We start from the raw sequence: 23,089 nt of genomic DNA, 5'->3' as shown, positions 1-23,089 counted from the left end.
GAAAAAATCCCTGCTTTATGGTACATTATTAAAATATGGTCATTCCTTATCAAAAAAACAATCCTAAGTAGGGGTGTCAATTCGGGTTAGCGTGTCGGGTTCGTGTCGTGTCGTGTCGAGGTAGGGGTATTCGACTAAATGGCTCAACCCTAACCCGACCCATTTAATAATCGTGTCATGATCCTTCAACCCTAACCCGACCTGTTAATAAAGCGGGTTGACCTGACCCAACCCATTTGACACGCTTAATAAACAAGTGGTATTGGGTTGACACGAATGTAACACAACTTATTTCAACCTGCATGATATTAAATATAACATCCATCTAGAAATAATTTTTTTTACATCCCAAAAAGTAGTGCATACACTTCAAGTCTTCAACCCACATTCAAAATAATATAGTTCAACAAAAATATAACATTCATCTAGAAATAAGTTTTTTACACTCCATAGAAGTGCATACACTTCAACCCAAATTCAAAATAACAAAGTTTAACAAAAATAAAATAACATAGCTCAAAAAAAATATAATATCCTTGGAACTCGCCAAATGCTAAGTATCAATATTGAAAGAATTTGAGCAAACAGCAGACTAATCCAGACTATGACCACAATTACCATCCATAGATTCTTTGTTAATGTCCAAATTCATAACATCTTCCACAAACTCATCCAATTTCATTTGTGCAAGTTCTATGCCAAAAAAAAAAAAAAAAGAATTAGTAGTTCTAGGGTCTGTAAAGTTTCAATTTCCAATTATATCCCTTGTAAATTTTTATAATTACTCACTTTTCTTTTTAAATTTAAAATATATGTTGGATATAAAAGGTATTTGACAAATCTAAAATAAAATAAATATTAATTTGTTATACGAGTTAAACGGGTTGTGTTAAATGAGTCATTTTGGGTTGACACAAATAAATTGGCGTGTCAAACGTGTCTATTGCGGGTTACGCGGGTTGACCCGCTTATGACACTTTTCTTATCGTGTCGCTTTCGGGTCAACCCGTTTATGACCCAAACCCATTAAAGCCCAACCCTAACCCGAAAAAACCCGTGTTGGGTTCGTGTCGTGTTCGCGGGTTGGGTCGAACATTGACACCCCTAATCCTAAGTTGTCTCATTTCTTCCAGGCTCCACCTCTCCATGTCCATTCCTACTATCTAAGATCATAGAGGGGATTTTATTTCCATCTAGTTCTTCAACTTCCTCCTTGCAAATTTCACTAACCTCTTCTAATGGCTTATAAGTATAAAACCAACTACATATCACATAATATAAGAGATTTATTAACTGGATGCCACTAATAAGCCAGTAATAGTATTCCAATCTTCCCCTATTGAGGTTCCTATCAGGCAGCCAGTTGCTTTTCTTGCCAGAATACTTATGAACTAGAATTACTATCAGTGTGCCTACGAAGTCTCCCATTGATACTGCTATCCAATAGAGTGCTGCAGTAGTACTTCTCATGCTTTCAGGTGATTGATCATAAAGAAATTCTGTGTTCCCCACAGACATGAAAACTTCAGCCAACCCATGGAGGCAAAACTGAGGTACCAACCAAAAAATACTAATAGGAATAGTTGCTTTTGGATCATTCAATAAGTTGTGATCAGCAGCCACTGCTTTTCTCTTGATTTCAACAAATGATGCAACAACTGTGACGAGAATGTTAACCACATAGCCTACACCCATTCTTTGTAGGCATGTGATGCCTGATGGATTTCCAGTGAATCTACGAGCAAAGGGTACAAAGAGACGTTCATATAGAACAAGCCCAACGAGCATGGTTATGTTGCTAAAGATAGGCATCGAGGCTGGAGGAATTTGGAAGGAGTGAGACAAGTGACAATCCATAGTGCGAGCTTGTAGAATGGTGAGGCTAAGCTGGTGTGAAGATGAGGCAAAAAGTACAATTCCGGCTGCCCATATAGGAAATATTCGGATAATGGATTTTAATTCCTCGACTCGATGTACAGTGGTAAGCCTCCATAAATTTGGTGGCTTTGAATCTGTTGCATTGCTATCTGTTACTACTGCAGCTTTATCAAACCACCTGCAATCAAATACACAAGACTCAGTTTAACCATTCAATTTATGCTTGCTAGAATAATGGTTAAATACAAAATTTCCTAATATTTTAAAATTTTGGGACAATAGGTAATTTTATCATGGTATCAGAACAAGTGATCCTAAGTTCAAACCTGTCTTTGCTCTACTTCTCTACCTCTCATTTAATCAATTATAAATCCCACGTGTTGGGCCCCATTTATTAAGAGGAAATAAAGTGAATTGTATTCGCTTACATATGTACTAATTGAACACACTACATTAGTAATGAGCATTTATGAAGTACATATCCCAAATTATATGTGCTTCACTCTATCTTTTTATTTTTTAAGGCATCTTAAATAATTGAATAAGATTAGTCACTATCAGATGAAGACATGAAGTACCTCTTAAAACATGCTTTGCATCTGCAGTGACATTCTACATTATACTTTAAGAATGTTTTAAATTGCTTACTTGAATTGATTTGTGTGTAGAAGCCTTCCATGCAAAGAAATGGCAGCATCGAGCTCTCTATTTTCATACAAGAGAGCAGGGTCTTCTGGTGCTACTTCTTTCCTCTTCTTCACTGCTGCAACAATTACTTGAGCCAATCTAATCAAGGGACTACCCGCAGGTTTGATTCTATTGTAAAAAGGTGAACCCACCAAAAAGGCTATAATTGACAAGGCCATGGCTATGGCTGAAATTCCAAGACCCCAGCCCCAACCCACATGTTCTTGGATGTAAACCACAATAGTCAGGGCAGTTAGTGTTGCCATTCCCATGCTAAAGTAGTACCAATTGAACAAATTCCAACTTCTAGCTGCTACACTTGATTTGGTCATGTCAAATTGGTCAGCAGCAAGGGTAACAACACAAGGCCTAATGCCACCTGAGCCAAGAGATGTAAGTAGCAGAGAGATGTAGAAGACCCAAAGCTGCAAGGCTGAGGCTTCCTTGCAGTTCATTTGAGTTGGGCACGGTGGAGGCTGGAGCGTTGGCTGAATTGCTGATATGGTGATGCTAATCAATCCCTGCAAGATGAAGAATTAGAAATTGATAAACATTCTAAATTTTCACAAGCCAAATATATGCTCATAAGAAACACTAAAAATTGTTGTTAGAATAAAATAAAATAAGATTACACTTGATCCACATTAACTAAAAAAAAAAAAAAAAAAGAGGATTTTTTGTGAAAATGTTGTGTTCTTAGACTTTGTCATGTGAATAAGGGTGGGCATAAAAATGGTCAAATAAAACTAAATGATCAATGATGCAGTCATGCAAAGTTTTTAAACTAACTAGTTGCAGACTCACACAATGCGTGGGGATAGGGACGGGAAAAAAATTTAATGGTTATATTTTGCATTTATGGAGTTGGGTCACCCTCTCCGCTCCAACCAGCCTAGCCCAACTAGCAACTACTTGACATAAAAACTTAAAAAAAAAAAAAAAAATCCTAGCCAGCCTAGTAATAAGAAACAATATATTTGTGTGTGTGTGTATATATATATATCTTTTGTGGGGGCCAGTTACTCAGGAAGTATTGTTCAAAGCGGTATTAACTGGGCCTATGACCCTATCTGAGGATGTAAGACCATCCGAGGAGGCCTAAATAAGGCTATGAGTAGAATAAAGTTAAGAGAGGAGTAGAGGCAATGTGAGATGGGTCCAATAAGTGTCCAAGGACAAAAGTATCCTCGGCAACATGTGTCCGAGACGAATCTGAGTACCTTATTATCACGAACTTACTTCGGGGCTACGTCATAGCTGAGAGTAGGACATTGGACCAGGGATAAGGATAAAAAGGAAGACAAATATCTTCAAAGGCTGCGACCTCCGCATTAATTGCCTCTCAACCAACTCTCTAACCGCATTAATGTGGAAGTGATGCCTGAACAGTGATCAAGCAGCCTTACAGCTATTGGTTGATGGTTCCAAGAAGTGTTGGATGAGACAGGTAGGAATCCCCCTAATCTAGCATACACGTATGTGGTAAGGATGACACAAAGATTGCAGTATATAACTTGGAAGAATGCGCCAAAAAAAGGATTGGAACTTTGATACAATTTCTGTCTTGAAGAAAACCATATAAACAAAGAACTTATTTTGTTCCGAGGACAAAATTTGATAATCTTATTTGTGTCAAACCATCTTGAATCATTAAGTTTAATCGTTTTTCTTCTGGGATAAATTTAGTTCTTCTATGCACGCTCTACAAATTTATTGTTTGGGCCGTTAGAGTTTGAGCCCAATCCGGTTTTGGGATCAACACAATTTCAGTCCTTACATCTTTGTTGGTAGATGATTGCATCTTAATATATTAAGAAACAATGATTTTGTATATTTATCTTGGCTGATAGTTTGTAAATGGATTCCTATTTAGAGTTTTTTTTTTTTTTTTTTTGCTTATTTTCCGGCCCCCCAACTTGAAATTCTAGGTCCATCCTTACTTGAGAATAAATAATTATTTTGATATGTGATATAATGTATAATTTATTCTTTAAATTTTATTATAAATAATTTGTTCTCCCAAAATATTACACAATTTCTAAAAGTAATTACCATCTCTCTATTTTTACACATATATAAGTATATCATTTTTAGTGTTTTTGATTGATATGATTCTTCTAACTATTGATATTATGCATTATATTTTTCCAATTTCTTTTGGTACAATTATAATTTTTAAGTTTCAAATTTATTACTCAAATTTTCATTTTCTTAAGAAGAATATCATGATAATCAAAACTTATCATATAAAATTGATATTATTCAAATAATTGATAGTTTTTTCAACCTAAACATGTCTAAACTCATTCTTAAGTAAGTACACCAAAGTGGATTGAGGTGGACTAAATGGACTGAAGTGGATCAAAATGGACCGAAGTGGACTGAAATGAACCAAAATGGACCAAATTGGAGAGAAGTGGACGGAATAGACCTAAGTAGACCAAATTGGACTGGATTGGACCGAATTATTGAAATGAACAAAGTGGACCGTATTGGACCGAAATGGACCAAAGTAAACCGAAATGATTGAATGTTGAGCTGTAATTAGTAAACATAACTAAAAAAATCAATAATAATTAGTAATATATTCCAATATGATGGAAGTGGTTTATTGTTAAAGTAACATCAATCAAATTTGTTTTTTCATTAATATTTTTAACTAAATTACTAGGCATCTTGTTATTCTATTTGTATGTGCCTGTTGAAGGTTTTATTCAAGTTGAATTTGATACCATGTAGAGAAATTTGGTACACCACAAAAAAAGCATACCAGAAATACCACTTGCATATGTAATACTTTTTATACAAAAACAAAAAGAAGGGGGGCCGGGAAAAAAAACTCTTTGGTTAAGAGCTTTATTATTTCTATCTCTTGAAATTGATGAAAATGACATATGGTTCTATAATTAGAAAAGAAACTGGACCCTTCAACTTGGCCTTGAATACTATATTAGCATACGAATATGAATACAATGGAAGAATCCGAATTATTATTATTATTATTATTATTATTTCAAATGAGTATAAACTAAAAGTAAATAAATGGTGTCTCTATCAAGGTGTGTTTGTATTACATGTATTTTTTATTATAAGCTACATTTAGGTTCAAGAATGTGTAGTGGGTTCTAGTTAGTTCAACTGGTAAAATCTCTGATGGTGTTACAAACCCATGGGTAGAACTCACTTTTGAAAACTGGCTTACAAGGGCAGAGTGTCCAAGAGTTTATAAACATATGGTTAATCTTACACTTAACCAATATGGGACACTAGGATCATAACATACCACCACGCTCCCCAGTTAATATTGATGACTACTCACTTTAGCGACACTGACCCATTGATAGCCCTTTCTCTTTTTGGTGGCTCCACTCAGCTATCAGTAATTTTAATCCAGCCTCTAGGTCACCCCTTCTAGGATCCGACCACAAAGCTGCAACTCATTTGATCCCATACTCAATGAGCTACACCCGATTAATTGGGGTGATAGTTGGCTCTGATACCAAATATTACAAACCCATGGGTAGATTTCATCCTTGAAAAACAGCTTGCAAGGGGAGGGTGCCCAAGAGCTTATAAACACATGATTAAGATTACACTTAACCAATTTGGGACACTAGAATCATAATAGATGGTTGAATAAAAGATCTGGAGTTCAATACTCACCTATACCAAAAACTGATTAGTATCTTGGTCTGATAATAAAAAACTATTATTAGAAGTGGACGCCATAGGTTGAAACTCTAAAAAAAAAAAAAAAGTTCAAGAATGTGTAAAATCATGGTAGTGAAAATTGAAGGTCATATCATGATTGATAAGTTATAACTAGTCTTGAGAATGAGTAAAAACATAATGCATTATTGCATACATTAATATTTACACATATATATATTTTTAAGATTTTTTTTTTTTTTTTTTTTTTTGTGAGAATCAAACTGAATCAACTATTATTAATATGAAAAGTTAGCCAGCATCAGCTAAAAGTACAGTAAAATGTGGACGGGAACCTCCTCCATCCAAACTACTAAACCGCTAACATGTCTAGTATGTCTAGCAAGGCTATGAGCTACAGAAATGATGGAAAGAAGATGATAACATGATTGCTGATGTAACTTAATAGAAGGGTAACAATAATAAATGCTATGCTTAAGCTTTATATGTATATATTAATGGGCCAAAAGATTTTCTCATAGCTTTATATGTATATATTTAAGAAATGATGGAAAGAAAATGATAATATGATTGCTAATGTATCTCAATAAAAGCGTAACAATAATAAATGCTATGCTTAAGCTTTATATGTATATATTAATGGGCCAAAAGATTTTCTCATAGTTTTCATTATTCTGATTAGCTAAGGTACGTAGCATGAACTCTCATGATGTATAGGATCTATAGTTAATTTTTTTTTTTTTTAATAGCACTAATGTATAGTTAATTTTTAGCTTCCCTTTAGACTTGTAAAGCATGGTATTGTTGTTTTTACCAGTTCATAGATAATAGAACCAGCCATGATGGTCCAAAACCGCCCGGCAAAGGAGTCAGCAATTAAAGCACCAAACAAGGGCATGAAATTGGCAGTTCCATTGTAGATAGTGATTGTGTTGGAGGCTTGTACCAGCGGCATGTTAAGCTCTTTTGTTAGGTACGTTATCATGTTGGAATGGAAACCATTTGCTGCAAATTTGTTGCATATTTCATTTGCTGGGAAACAGAGGGGACAATAGTTAGTATACTTGGCTCACGAATTTATAATTATCATTAAAATAGCATGTGGAATTTAGGCATACGTATGTGTCAATATATATTGTGGCACAAAGCTTTCAAGCCTTGTACAAGCCTCCAACACAGTCACCGGTTGCTGTGAATCTGTCACATATTTTATTTGCTGAGAAACATTGGGGGCAATATGGGGAGAATGGGTATTTGCCCCTAATTTACAAACTATGTAGTAAAATGCCAATGTTTTGAAACTATTTAGCAAAATGCTTATGTTTTTTAAACTCAATTTTAGCAAAATCAAGTTACAAGTGGAACTCTATATTAGCAATATCGAGTTCTATGCATATTTTGTCACTTAAATTTTTTTGAAAATTTAAGTGAAACTTGGCATTCCTAATGTCGAGTTCCACTTAAAAATATACATATAACTCAATTTCGAGGATATCTATTTTTACATAGAACTCGATTTTATTAAAATCAAGTCTAAAAAACAGGGGCATTTTGCTGCATAGTTTGTAAATTATGGACAAATACCCATTTTTCCCAGAGTAATAGTTGATGTACTTGGCTCATGAATATACTTATCATCAAAATAGCATGAGAAATTTAGGCATACTTATGTGTCAATACATATTGTGGCACAAAGCTTTTAAGAAAATTGATAATTTATATTAAGAGTACATGCTATGCCATGAATATTACAATTTTTAATTTTTTTTTTTCAAAATGATGTGTCATAAATCATAAAAAAAATTAAATATGTATTTATTATAAAATTGATAATTATAATGATATAACATTTTTCATATTTGTTAAGGTGACAAATTTTGATTGATGTACAATAAAGTGATATCAATTGGGGTCATGGTCGCAATGTAAGTGATGTTACATTAATCATAATTTACCCTCTCAATAGATTGTGAAAAGTTGTGAAATTTGATTTGTCCATAGCATTGTGGTAAAATTATTAGTTGCTTTAATATTCTCCTTAGTTACTTTAATATTCTCCTTAAAAAATAATGACTATAGTAAAACATGAAAAAATGGAGCAAGTTCATAGATATTTTTAGCATATTTTTTTATATGCAGAAATAAGAGCCAATTAAGCTACAAGACTCTTGACTTATTATGTGGCTAGAATGAACAAGTTTTTATTTTTATTTTTTATTTTATACCAAAGTTAAAATAACAAAACAAAATATAGATAGACCCATGAACATTCTGACAATGTTCCCATTCCAAATGGAAAATACTTAAGTAGTCCTAGAGTATAGTGAAATAATACTCCCTCCTCTCATATTCATGATGGATTCCACTATGAATTTAATGAGCGGACCCCATCATGATTGTGAGAAGAGGAAGCACTATTCACTGTGCTCAAGAAGTATCTAAGAATTACTCATTCCAAACAATGTGGGCCAAATGAAGGGCCTTAATCTATATATATATATAAAATAATATGTGAAGTTGAGAGAAACTTAAATTAGAATTTCAAATTAGAGTTCCAATTTTGAGTCATGTGTCTTAAATTATTTATTCTTAAAAAATTTTATTTCTTAATTTTAGAATCAAATGTGAGGCCACATCATAAATATTCATCCAAATGAGTTATTAAGTACAAAAACTAAAGAGTTTAGAATAAATGAATCGTAAAAAAAAAAAAAAAAGTTCTTCACAATAATTTAAAAAAAATGGACAATTTACATTTTATACCTAATAATGTCTTTGCAAAATTTTTTAAAGAGTTAACAAAATATAAAAATGACTATCAATAGTAATTAAATTATATATATCGGAATTATATTATACATTTTATTGTATATTTTTAAGTGTATCTATACATATGTACGGGGTTACAAGCTAGTTAAAGAAAAAGCTAATGTAAGCTTTGAATGAACAATTTTCTATTGCACTCAGCATTAAAAAAAAAAAAAGAATAAATTTCTATTGCTAGTCTTTGACTTTCCAAATGGAAGAATAGAAATTCCTTCTTCATCTTCTTTTCGCTGGATAGGTGGGTCAAATCTTTTCCACACAGCTTTCCACTTCTAGTGGTCCAACTTTCTTTTGATTTTGTTTATTTAACGATAGGGGACAGCCAAAAAAAGAAAAGAAAAACACAATTCTAGATTGGGAGTTTAGTTTAGTGAAATACTGGGACCAGTACTAATGTATGGTATTAAGGCGGCTTAATTGCATTTGGATCAAAGTTGTGCATATCTAACTCCAAAATATTTACCAATTAGCATATGAAAAATAGAACTAGAATACACTTTATTATACACATTCTTACTCAACAAACTTTTGTTTTTATTTTTATATATACAAGATAGAATTTTTAATTTAACATAATTTAAGTGTATATGTGTATGAAGCTTCCTCCTGAAGACTTGTATCCTAGCCCTAGCCCTAGCCCTAGCCCTTGCTCCCACACCCTACAAGCACTTATACTTGTAGAGTGATTATCGCATCAAGGGTGTGCGGTGGTCCTACTCACACACTTGAAATGCATTCAATAAGTCCCAATGTCAATGCAATTTAAGTGTGTATAATAATTATTACCCTAAAATAGGTTGATGGGTGCTGTTCAAGAATCTTTACCATATATAGTAATAGTGTTGTAATGCTCGACAGTAATTATATTAGGATCATCTGATCTAATACATAACATAATGAAATTATCATTTGTTCTAAAAATATAAAACCATTTAATCATTATTTTGACTTAGCTCATATGTATTTATTGAGATAGTAGCATAAGAATAAAATGGTATTTTGATTTGAAAAGAAGAACCAAGAAGCTCAATTTGGATATCTCCCTAGCTGGGAGAGTTCCTTGAAAATGTTGTCAATCCCAGACAAAAGGCAACAATAGGAAGAGACTAATTGTAAGACTAGAACAAGAATTTGCAAACATACCAAATATGAATGGCATTGTTTTGATTCCTCCAAGCTTCTTCTTCTTCTTCCTCATGATTTTCCTTTCATCCCCAATCTTCTCTTGCTTCTGATCAACATTGGCCATGTTCTCTTTGTCCAAGTACTCCATCTATGGTTTTCACCTTCACATGCAAAGGCAAGTTCCAAGAGGACTGTATATTATGGTCGGCAATTGGATTTAGGACCAATTGAGTGCAGAGGCAAACTATAAGATAGGTGGGACCGTACGTTAATGGTATTGCTTCTGCATGTCATAGAAAATACTACCCATAATCTAAAACCGATAAACTAAGGTAAAAAATATGAGTTGTATTTAGCTTAACTAGTAAAGTCTTTAATGGTTGTGAATAAAAGATCTGGAGTTCAATCTCTGTCTACACCAAAAATAGATTGGTGTCTTGGTCTAATGATAAAGAACTATTATCAAAAGCAGATTCCATAAATTGAAATTCTCTTAAAAAAATAAAGGAAAAAAAATGGAGCATTTAAAGGAAATAACAATGGATATTTAAGGAATATTATTTAGATTTTAAAAAAGTAATATTAATTAATGATTTTTTTTTATAGAAGAATTTAAGGATTTATTATAAATGGTGGAATTTACTTTTTTATTTTCATTTATTGTTGACACATGACATTTTGGCGAGATATAATTAAGTTTGATAATTGTTAAATGCTTTCACACATGTTATTGTTATAGGTTTTGACAAAAAGACACCTGTCACCATTTTTTGTATTTACTAGTTTTAGGGATCAAACTTTTATAGTAAGGCGTAATTATACTCCTATTCCTTGAGATTTGAGAGAATAACACTCCACCTCAAATTTGAAGAAAAAAACACTTCCCTCTCTTAAGGTTTGAAGAAATTAACACTCCCCCCTTTTGTTTATATTTGTAATGAAATTTTCTAAATTTTTATAGGAATTTCTTTACAAAAGCTTAACAATAGTTAGTTAAAAAATATATATATATATATATATATAAATAAAAATTCAAAATTAAAAAGTACCAAAACACTTGCAATGACAAATCTCTCCATAAGCTATTGAAAAAAGAAAAAAAAATACTAAGCAAAATTCACACCTAATATTTAAAATACACTTTAATAAGTAAAAATTAAAAAAAATGAATTTTAATTATGAAATAAGATAATTTTGGAAATCTAGGTTAATACACAATATTTTTAATATTAATTTAACAACTTTTGGTCAATTGGATGTCAAAGGGGGGAAATATTTTTTCCCTTCATCTTTAGGGTAGTGTCAATTTTTCAAATCTCAAGGGAGAAGAGTGTAATTACTCATTATAATATATAATAATGCACAATTAATGACAATTTTTTTTTTTTTTTTTTTTTTTACATTTATTGTTGACACATGGCATTTTGGTGAGTAATAATTAAGTTTGATAATTATTAGATGTTTTCACACTTCTCATTGTTATAGGAAGGAATCAACAGTGTTACCATTTTGTGTATCCACAAATTTTCAAAATCCAACTTTTATAATATATATATATATATATATATATATATATATTGAAGAATCTACTTACCCACGTTTGGTACACTAAATCCATCATAATCTTTTTAGATTTTTCATAGTCTTTTTCAATTTTTATTTTAACATAAAAGTTGATAAAAATGAGATTTAAAACCACTACATCAAAATAATATTTAATGACACATCAACTAATAATCGCATGTACAGATTACATGTTTCAACAAACCAAAATGTATTTTATTTATAAATACTTTATTTGGTAATTAGTTGATGTTCAAACACAAATCCTCAAAGTTTTGGGTGCAAATATTAATCCATAAAATTTCTTTTTCTAATCATAGATTCCAGCATATTTCATCCCCTGGGTTGAATCTAGGTACATGAATTTTATATATGAACAATCAATTCTAAGATCATGTAATCATACGAATAATAACAGAGACACAACACCCCCACCCCCCCCCCCCCTCTGTTCTTTGTATGACATGATGACAATAACCAAGCTTTGTTCCATAGAATTATTATTCCTACCACCTTAATGATAAAAAAAAAAAAAAAAAAATTCTTTCTTTCAGATCTTAACAGTATATTTGATAACATTGTAGAACCATACAGCACCGATGACATACATATGGTCCTAACCCTTATGAATAAAATTTTGTAGTCATAACAAATCAAATATCAAAAACAGATTTTGTTTTCCCAATCAAACAATAGCCAATATATCACGTATACATAAGAATAAGTAAATCAAAGCGGAAACAAACAAATCAGACTTTGCTAGTTGAAGTAAAAATCCAAAATTTTAAAATTATCAAAATTTTTAATTTTATCAAGCATATTGTATTTTGTTTTTCAAAGCAATAAAGATTATGACATCATTAATCCAAAAGTGAAAACAAGCATATATGGCTCTAATACCAATGTTAGAAAATAGAGTACATATATCTATAGGATCATGTATTCTCTTATTCCACGTTGTAAGTTATGCCTCCATAGCTTGAACAACTGTTGTTCATGGTGGAGCTTGCTAGTTGCTACTAGAGCAAGTCACACAATATCCAAAGCTTAAAAGCCATAGAATAGAACCCAAAGACATGAGAGAATGATGGAGATGAAGAATATATTCTATTTTTCTTGAGTTGTACATACGAGGGAGGCATGGTCTAACCCAAAAATGAAGAAGTAATTTTCATATTTTAATCAAACATGCCTTTTTCTCTCCGCCTCTCTCAAAAAGTAGCCCGTGCAACAAGTGACCATTAAACTACTATTTTTTCACTCTTATCCTTGTACTTTTCATTTAAAATAAATAAGTTTTTATTTTATTTTATAATTCTATATATACTAATACAATTGATGTGAAAGGAATTTATTATTAATTCAATTTTAATTAAAAGTTAAGGTTGTTGGGTACTGGGTGATTCTACTAAATTTTTGTAAATTACAAAGAATATATAACCAAAAAAGCAAGTGGAAACATCACAAAAAAACAAAAAAAAATATCTTGCTTGATAATTATTGACTACCAGCCCGGCCTGATCTTATAATAAGGAGAAAAACAGCTATAGTGACCAACAAGTGACTCATCCACATAACTTTCAGGTTTGATTTCCCCACAAATCCAATTCTAACTAGTGACATATTAAAGACTTAAAATACGACCCATGTTTGCAATAAAAAGGCCCACAGAAATATTTGTTAAGTTTTTTCTACAACTGGGTGCAGATTATTTATGTGAATGAATTACTGAACTGGATTTTGGAGTTCTAATGAAGGTGGCTTGCACGGTATTATTACTAGGCTGAAAGTGGAAACTAGTCTACTTATTTCCCTTAAAACTGCAGGATCAAAAAACTGAAAAATCAGAAAATTTAAATTAGCCCTCTTTATGATACTCTAGTATATAGTCATATTCCTAATCGACAATCCTAAGCTGTCTCATTCTTCCAAGGCCAAGCTCCACCTCTCCATGTCCATTCCTACCATCTAAGATCATTGAGGGGATTTTATTTCCAGCTAGTTCTTCAACTTCCTCCTTGCAAGTTTCACTAACCTCTTCCAATGGCTTATAAGTATAAAGCCAACTACATATCACATAATATACGAGATTTATTACTTGGATGCCACTAACAAGCCAGTAGTAGCATTCCAATCTTTCCCTATTGAGGTTCCTATCAGGTAGCCAGTTGCTTTTCATGCCTGAATACTTATGAACTAGTGATACAATCAGTGTGCCTACATAGTTTCCCATTGCTATTGCTATCCAATACAGTGCTAGAGCAGTACTTCTCATGCTTTCAGGTGATTGATTATAAAGAAATTCCATGTGCCCCACCGACATGAAAACTTCAGCTACCCCATGTAGGCAAAACTGAGGTGCCAACCAAAAAACAGTAATAGGAATAATTGCATTTGGATCATCCAATAAGTTGTGGTCAGAAGCCACTGCTTTCCTCTTGATTTCAACAAATGATGCAACGATTGTAGCAAGAATGTTAACCACATAGCCTACTCCCATTCTTTGTAGGCATGTCATGCCTGATGGATTTCCTGTGAATCGACGAGCAAAGGGTACAAAGAGACGTTCATACAGAACAATGAGCATGGTTATGTTGCTAAAGACAGACAAGGAGGCTGGAGGAATTTGAAAGGAGTGAGATAGGTGATGATTCATAGTGCGAGATTGTTGAATGGTGAAGCTATGCAGGTGAGAAGATGAGGCAAAAAGTAAAATTCCAGCTGCCCATATAGGAACCATTCGGATAATGCATTTTAATTCCTCGACTCGATGTACAGTGGCAAGCCTCCATAAATTTGGTGGCTTTGAATCTGTTGCATTGCTATCTGTTACTACTGCAGCTTTACTAAACCACCTGCAATCATATACACAGGACTCAGCTAAATCATTCAATGAATACTTGCTAAAATTATGGTTAATTAATTAAATTCAACATTTCCTAACATCTTAAAATTTTGGGACAACAGTTAATTTTATCATGGTATCAAAGCAAGTAATCCTAAGTTGAAACTTGTCTCTGCTCTACCTCTCTACCTCCCATTTAAACAGTTAAAAATTCCACATGTTGGGCGTCATTTATTAAGAAGAAGCAAAGTGAATCATATTCACTAACATTTGTACTTATTAAACACACGATATTAGTAATGAGCATTTGTGAAGAATGTATCCCAAATTATATGTGCTTCACTCTATCTTTTGCATCTGCAATGACATTCTACATTATACTTAAAGAATGTTTTAAATTACTTGAATTGATTTGTGTGTAGAAGCCTTCCATGCAAAGAAATAGCAGCATCGAGCTCTCTATTTTCATACAAGAGAGCAGGGTCTTCTGGTACTACTTCTTTCCTCTTCTTCACAGCTGCAACAATTACTTGGGCCAATCTAACCAAGGGACTACCCTGAGGTTTGATTCTATTGTAAAAAGGTGAACCCACCAAAGAGGCTATAATTGACAAGGCCATGGCTATGGTTGGAATTCCAAGACCCCAGCCCCAACCCACATGTTCTTGGATGTAAACCACAATAGTCAGGGCAGTTAATGTTGCCATTCCCATGCTAAAGTAGTACCAATTGAACAAATTCCAACTTCTAGCTGCTACACTTGATTTGGTCATGTCAAATTGGTCAGCAGCAAGGGTAACAACACAAGGCCTAATGCCACCTGAGCCAAGAGATGTAAGTAGCAGAGAGATGTAGAAGACCCAAAGCTGCAAGGCTGAGGCTTCCTTGCAGTTCATTTGAGTTGGGCACGGTGGAGGCCGGAGCGTTGGCTGAATTGCTGATATGGTGATGCTAATCAATCCCTGCAAGATGAAGAATGAGAAATTGATAAACATTCTAAATTTTCACAAGCCAAATATATGATCATAAGAAACACTAAAAATTGTTGTCGCTGTTGTTAGAGTAAATAAAATAAGATTACATTCGGTCCACCACAACTCAAAAAGAAGTTGTTGTGCTTATACTGTCATATGAACAAGTGTGCATAAAAATTATCAAATTTTTCTACCAAAAAAAGAATAGTGAAATTAAATTAAATGATCAATGATGCAGATCTTGTACACTAATATAATCCATCTCATTATGGGCCAAATTATTTTCTCACAGTTTTCATTATTCTGATTAGCTCAGGAACGTAGCATGAACTCATCATAATGGATAGGAAAAGCGATTCATTAAATAGTGGACTTTAGACCTGTAAAGCATTGTATTGCTGTTTTTACCAGTTCATAGATAATCGAACCAGCCATGATTGTCCAAAACCGCCCGGCAAAGGAGTCGGCAATTAAAGCACCAAACAATGGCATGAACTTGGCAGTTCCAGTGAAGATGCTGAGTGTGTTGGAGACTTGTACCAGCGGCATGTTAAGCTCTTGTGTTAGGTACGTTATCATGTTAGCATTGAAACCAGCTGCTGCAAATTTGTCACATATCTCATTTGCTGGGAAACAGAGGGGGCAATAGTTAGTGTACTTGGCTCAAGAATATAATAACCATTAAAATAGCATGAGAAATTTATATATATTCATGTGTCAATACATATTGCGGTACAAAGCTTTTACGAAAAGTGTGTTAGAAATATATAGTTAAATAATTAAATTTACCATTTTATTATATATATAAAAAAAGAAACTTTTGAAGAAATCTGTAATTTAACATGATATCAAAATATGAAATCCTAAGTTCGATCATTATCTGGTAATTTAACAAAGTGATAATTTATTTAAGAGCACAAATTTTAATATAAAATATATTTTTTTTAACAAAATGATCAATGTTTCATAAATCATAAAAAAATTAAATATTTATTTATTACGCTGTCAACTTGTAAACTCTTTATAGTAAAATTGATTAATAATTCTAATGCTATAAGAATTTTCATAACTAATAAGGTGGTAAATTGTGATTAATGTAACAATCAAGTAATGTTAGTTGTGGTTTCAGTGTAAGTGATATTGCCCTAATAATAATTTTCCACCTCTAACAATTTGTAAAAAGTTATAAAATTTGATTTGTTCGTAACATCGTGGAAAATGTGGGCCAAACGAGGGGCCCTTACAAAAAAGCTAATGCAAGTTGTGAATGAATAAATTTTCTATTGCACTCTGCAGTCAGCATACATATATAAAAAGAAGGTTTTTTATTTTCCAAATAGAAGAATAGAAATTCCTTCTTCTTCTTTCGCTGGATAGGTGGGTCAAATCTTTTCCACACAGCTTTCCACTTCTAGTGGATAAAGAAGGTCTTTTATTTTCCAAACAGAAGAATCGAAATTCCTTCTTCTTTTCGCTGGATAGGTGGGTCAAATCTTTCCACACAGCTTTTCACTTCTAGTGGTCCAACTTTCTTTTGATTGTGTTTGTCCAAAGATTGGGGACAGCCAAAACAAAACTTAATTCTAGATTGGGAGTTTTGTTTAGTGAAATATTGGGACCACTACTATTAAGGAGGCTTAATTGCATTTGGATCAAAGTTGTGCATATCTTGAGATTTATTTAACTCCAAAAGGAAAAGTTTTAAATGTCAAATTAGCATATAGGAGAATACAAGCACATAGACTCCATTATACACATACATTTCAAGTGTGTAAGAATATGTCTAATAGGGTGTGTATAATAATCACTACCCTAAAATAGGTTGTTGGACTGTCATCAAGAATCTTTACCATATATATAGTTATAATGTTGCAATGCGTTAGTAATTATATTAGGATCGTTAGACATTATGACCCAGGTGGCCCAAACCAATTCTACGCTTATGCACTTGTAGAACATATATATTAACCTTATATTAGTTTATGGTAAGCCTAAGGTTAGTCAAATATTCTCTAGTATATAAACCCTATATTGGGTTCATTGCAGCACAAGTGCTTAATATTAATATGCAGCTATCAAGAGCTTTTTCATTGTGGACATAAGCTGTCAACTTAAACCACGTAAACCTTTATGTGTGCTCTCTTTTTCATGGTTTTGCTCATCATTCAATTATCACATACCATCACACAACTTTAACAGGATCATCTAATTTGATACATACGGTAATAACATGATGAAATTACCATTTGTTCTAAAACCTGATAAAAAGAAAAAAAAAATTTAACTATTTAATCATTATTCTAACTTAGCTCATATGTATATTTTGAGATGGTAGCTTATAGATACTCAAACACAAGAATAAAATGGTGTTTTGATTTGAAAAGAAGAACCAAGAAGCTCTAATTGGATATCTCCCTAGCTGAGAGTTCCTTGAAAACATTGTCAATCCCAGACAAAAACAACAATAGGAAAAGACAGTTGTACGACAAGAACAAGAATTTGCGAACATACCAAAGATGAATGGCATTGTTTTGATTCCTCCAAGCTTCTTCTTCTTCTTCCTCATGATTTTCCTTTCATCCTCTATTTTCTCTTGCTTCTGATCAACATCGGCCATGTTCTCTTTGTCCAGATACTCCATCTGTGGTTTTCACCTTCACATGCAAAGGCAAGCTTCAAGAGGAGGTCATATATTATGGTCGGCAATTGGATTTAGGAACAAGAATAGTGGAGAGGTCAACTATATGATGGACGGGACCCACGGGACTCCATTCGGTCCATTAGTGAGATGTAATTTCTTATTACATATATTTGTACTAATTGAAGTTGTGTTTTCACTTAAATTAATGGTATGGCTTCTGCATGTCATAGAAAATAATACCCACTTTGTAAAACCCTTAAACTAAAAGGAATAAGAAAAGGGGAAATATATATATATATATATAGAGAGAGAGAGAGAGAGAGAGAGTATTTAAAGGAGGTAATAGTAGAAATTTTAAGTAATATTCTTTAAGGATTTTTTAATAGATGGTGAAATTTATGGTTTTATTATTGTTGACACATGACATTTTTGTGAGCTATAATTAAGTATGATAATTATTAGATGTTTTCACATATAGGCTTTGACAAAAGAACACGTCATCATTCTAGTGATCCAAATAAATTTGTGGAATTTATAGGGCATATTTAGGGTCTGTTTGGAATTCGCTTATTTTGCTGAAACTGAAAACTTTTTCTAAAAGTATTATAAATAAAGGTAAAAGTTAGCTGAAACAGTATAGTGAGACCCATGAATAATACAAAAAAATGCAGTGAGGGCCATGAATAGTACTAAAAATAAGCTGAATAGTAAAATAAGCTGACTTTTTAATTTTTGCCAAACATACACTTAATGACATTTTTTTTTTTTTCCATTTAATGATAGTTTTTATACATATCATATTATAGACAATGTTTGAAAAACCAATCAAGAACCGGAAAAAAACCGGGAATTGGTCTCCTTTTTTGTTCTTTGACTGTTTTGTTTTTTATAACCATGATTATAGGTCATTGATATAGATATGAGCCACTTCTTCTCATGTATAGTACAAAAAAGTGGGCCAAAATGGGGATATACCCCTTTTAGCCAAACTTTCCAGTATTTTACCCACTTTCTCAAACTATATAGGGATATGCCCCTGTTTTAAAACTCGACATTACCATAATCAAGTTTGTGTAAAACTCGATGATCTTATAATCGAGTTTTTACAAGACTTTTGCCATGCTACGAGCCAACGTGGCATTTTCATTTTTTTAATACGTACTGTGCACGCCAGAAAAGAGACTATTGGGCTCGAACTCACTTGGGCTCACAATTTATTTGTAGAGTGGGCTTCAGAATTTCCTACTTTGGGTCATTCTCGGCATAGAGACTCAAAGTAATATTCCTCCTCTCTTCCTTAATGACTTTTTTTTCTCCTTTTTTCTGAACCCCCACATCTTACCCAACTTCTGCTATTTATAGCTTAGGTTAGTGGGGAGATCATGATTACTGCCATCGCTAGTGCAATTGAAGGTCCAATATTATTTGTTTTAAGTGGGTGTTTAGGTGAGAGTGGGATGTAACAATTATGGCTTTGGAACTTGGTTCCAGCTCAGGTGATTTTGCTCCTCGGTAATGATGTTCCCCGAGCATCCCATGATTTGCCCGGACAGGATTCATATGATTGTTCGGGAAGTTTTATGCCGAGCACATCTCAGGATCCGAGGCCCAAAACTCGTTCTTTATGAAGGCAGTTTCAAGAAGGGCTTAGGGCGATGGGGCCGTTCCATTGGGCCTAAGCCCAGGGCCCATATGGGTCTTGGGATCTTGGTGCCGTACACGTACATAACTTGATTACTGTAAAATCGAGCTATATACCCGACTATAAAATTATCGAGTTATAAAGCAAAATCGATATCTTTAAAATCGAGTTATGCTTATGCTATACCATTACATCTGCTCCCATTTAGACTGTCTTGCTTTCAATCTGGACTGAATTCCACTATTGCTCCATAGATCCATAGCTACTTTCGGACTGAACTGAAATTTCTATAACCTTAGGTAAAAAACCCATACCAGAATTTTATGGCAATGGTATCATTTGATATTGTACTGATTTTTTTTTTTTTTTTTGGTTGAATAAGTGTTATGTGAGTACATTGGTGTGATTTTGGTTGTTTGTTGTAGTAAATTTAATCACAAGAGAATGAGAATCTTTAGCATAGCAAGAAGTAATCAACTATATACCTTATTTTTCTTGGATTATTATAAGATGGTTAGTGAAATGAAGGATAACACATAATTATAAGAATATGATAAGTGGCATTTATGGTCATGTTGATAACTTTAGAAGGCTTTTATTAACAAATCAGCAATGCAAAAGCAATAAAGTGGTTACTATAGACGAAATTGTATACTGGTCTCCTTATCTATTATTTATTAATATGCGTCCATAGGTGGTGGGACTCACATATCATGCATTAATGTATTCCATACTTTAGTTGAACGTATACAATCATCATTGTCAGACATTGACAACACTATGTCTTACACAGAATGTCTAGACATTAACAACAACGTCTAATCTTTGTAGGTAGCAATTTTTTGAAATCATCATTGCTTGAATCTGATAAGTCTGAAATATCTTTATCATTGTCTAAAGTAGTAATTTCATTAATAGACTTGATGGCTCGCTTTTGTGCCTTCCCTGATAGATGTTTCCTAGCCTTTTGAACTGCATGAAAACGGTCTAGTCGTCTTTGCATTTGATTATTCTCTCGTTCAAGACAAACAAGTATGTTGGTAGGTTCGTCTCTAGGTAACTCGGCTGACCGTGCCTTAGGAAATCGTAACCCATGCCATCGACAGTACACTTCCAACTCACACCTCTTCTCGTATAGCTCTGACCATGGTTGTTCTGCTGTGGTGAACTCTGTTGTGGTGGTATCTGTACTCAGTTGTGCAGGTCTATCGACCATGATGTGTCCAACGCTTCCTAGACTCTTGTACGTGTATATTGGAATATTAACGAAATCTCTTTTCTTTCCAACCCATTTCCCTCCATAGCTTAATAAGATTTGATATTAAGAGTGAAATTTTAAGAAAAGAAAAAAAAAGAAAAAAAAATTATTGTTGTTATGGTGATGATGATGATGATGATGATGATTATTATTATTGTAACTTACAGAGAACGCCATGGGACCTGGAGTCTATATGTAGAGTTGTTCACATTCAGCACAGCTTTTATCAAGAAATAATTCTTTTTTAATTTTGCCGTTACAACTGTAATTCTCACATTTTTCCTTGTCTTTCTATGATCATCAACCTTTCTTTCTCTTTCTGACACCTACAATATGATTGTATTTTTTTTTTTTTTTCTACTCCACAATTGGAATTTTGGACATTACAACCACACTACCTCTACCTTCCCTCAAGGAAAAAAACGGCTTTACCCGCAACCCAATTCATATTTGTTGTGCATGTAATAAATTTAAAAATGTAAAACTCAAGTTCTTTTTAGGGTCATGCCTTAAAAAAAATTTCAATTGAATTTAATCATATGATTGTACTAACCAATGAACCACATGGTTGAATTTAATATAGTTGAAAAAGATAACATTTCTTTTGTTGCATGGGTCAATACAACTATGTGATTGATTTCAATAAGGAAATTTAAAGTGTAACACTTAAGAAATTTTCAGAATTGAAATTTACTTCTCAAGTGTATTTGCGCTCAGTAACTGAAATTTAACTTGGAAATTCTCTTCTAAATTTGGCTGACACAGTGAAATTAACCTAAACAAAATGCAGTTTTTATTTTTTATTTTTTATTTTTCTCTCTTGGGTAGTGGGTAGGGAAATGATTCAAATGAAGAAAGCAAGGAAGGCAAGGGGAAAGTTTTGTAAGCAAAATGGGCCGGCCTTTAGCTGAGCATGAAAGTTGAAAATTGGGATAAAGAAGTTCAAGTACCATGTTACTTTGTCCTTTTTTTTGGGTCCCAACTTAAGATGACTCTCACAGTCTCACATCTCAAAGTTTGGATTGGACTGGATTTTAAGACAATAGCTCTTGCTGAGTCAGAAATTTATGGTTGTCACTACACAAAGATCATCATTTTCCCAGAGAAGACGTTACGCATTTATACACTTATTGATGACGAAACGTAACGAACGGAGTAATGGTCACAGAATGAGCTGTGAACTTTAGACAAAGATTCTGTAATGCACTAGTGTTGAGCATAAATACACTAATTCATTACCCATTGATTAGACATTCAACTATAAAAGAGAAAGCACCAGAAACCCAAGGTACAACCAATCATACACACAAAAATACTCTACGAAATCATTCTCAACTCATTTTCTTCCTAGAATCTTGCTCCCTTATTGACTTCACCATCGGAGGCGGTTTGGCTGACGCCACACCGGCATGTTACTCTTCCGCCCAGTTCATTTTGCAGGTTTCTCATCTACAAAGACGACCCCTTTCATAGTATCGTCCATCAACTACGACAAGGAGCTCAACTGTTGATTTTTTGCATCATCAGCTCGATTAGCCCATTGAGTTTTAATTAAATTGGACCTGATCCAAGCCCACTCAGCCCATAAGACACACAATGTTCTCAAACTTTTTTAGCTTCATTTCTCAATATTATATCTGAAGATCTAAAGATTTAGATAGAGATAAAATATTTAACAGAATAAGGCTTTCTAATCAGAACAAATTGGAGGTAAATACAAGAGGATTTCTAGAATATAGTAATTTTTTTTTGAGAGAGTTTAAACTTATAGTGTCCGTTTTTTATGACAATTTACAACTCTTTATTATCAGATCAAGACACAAATCGGTTTTTGCTACATCTATAATGTGTTTCCTTCTTCTTTTTTCTAAACAACTCCAAGTGTCCGCTAACCCACCAAAAAAAAAAAGGCTGAAATTTATTCATGCTTCATAATTCACAGCTATAAAACCCTACTCATGGTTATAATTGCTAAACACTA

At 33.2% G+C, this 23,089-nt stretch overlaps 1 protein-coding gene across 1 annotated transcript; it reads right to left on the bottom strand.

Annotated features, from left to right (window-relative positions):
- Positions 1-1,110: 1,110 nt before the first annotated feature.
- On the bottom strand, positions 1,111-18,234 carry LOC126703597 (uncharacterized). Its single transcript, XM_050402569.1, has 8 exons — positions 18,079-18,234; positions 15,976-16,193; positions 14,996-15,555; positions 13,655-14,603; positions 10,204-10,291; positions 7,049-7,266; positions 2,527-3,086; positions 1,111-2,056 (listed from the first exon to the last, which is right to left on the bottom strand). Exons 1-8 carry the CDS (start codon positions 18,206-18,208, stop codon positions 1,111-1,113), a joined length of 3,669 nt encoding a protein of 1,222 aa, XP_050258526.1. The 5' UTR covers positions 18,209-18,234.
- Between the last annotated feature and the right edge of the window lie 4,855 nt (positions 18,235-23,089).

The sequence above is a fragment of the Quercus robur genome, chromosome 10, assembly GCF_932294415.1.
Source record: "Quercus robur chromosome 10, dhQueRobu3.1, whole genome shotgun sequence".
Classification (NCBI taxonomy): Eukaryota; Viridiplantae; Streptophyta; class Magnoliopsida; order Fagales; family Fagaceae; genus Quercus; species Quercus robur.
The sequence above is the reverse complement of the archived record's forward strand: the minus strand, read 5'-3'. Positions and strand labels throughout refer to the sequence as shown.

Coding starts and splice junctions, on each gene's coding strand:
- LOC126703597 (XM_050402569.1), bottom strand. CDS start 18,208: ATGGAGTATCTGGACAAAGAGAACATGGCCGATGTTGATCAGAAGCAA. Junction 10,292..13,654: donor GAATGAGACAGCTTAGGATT/GTCGATTAGGAA, acceptor AATGTTGATCAG/AAGCAAGAGAAGATTGGGGA. Junction 2,057..2,526: donor CTACACACAAATCAATTCAA/GTAAGCAATTTA, acceptor ATTTGATTGCAG/GTGGTTTGATAAAGCTGCAG.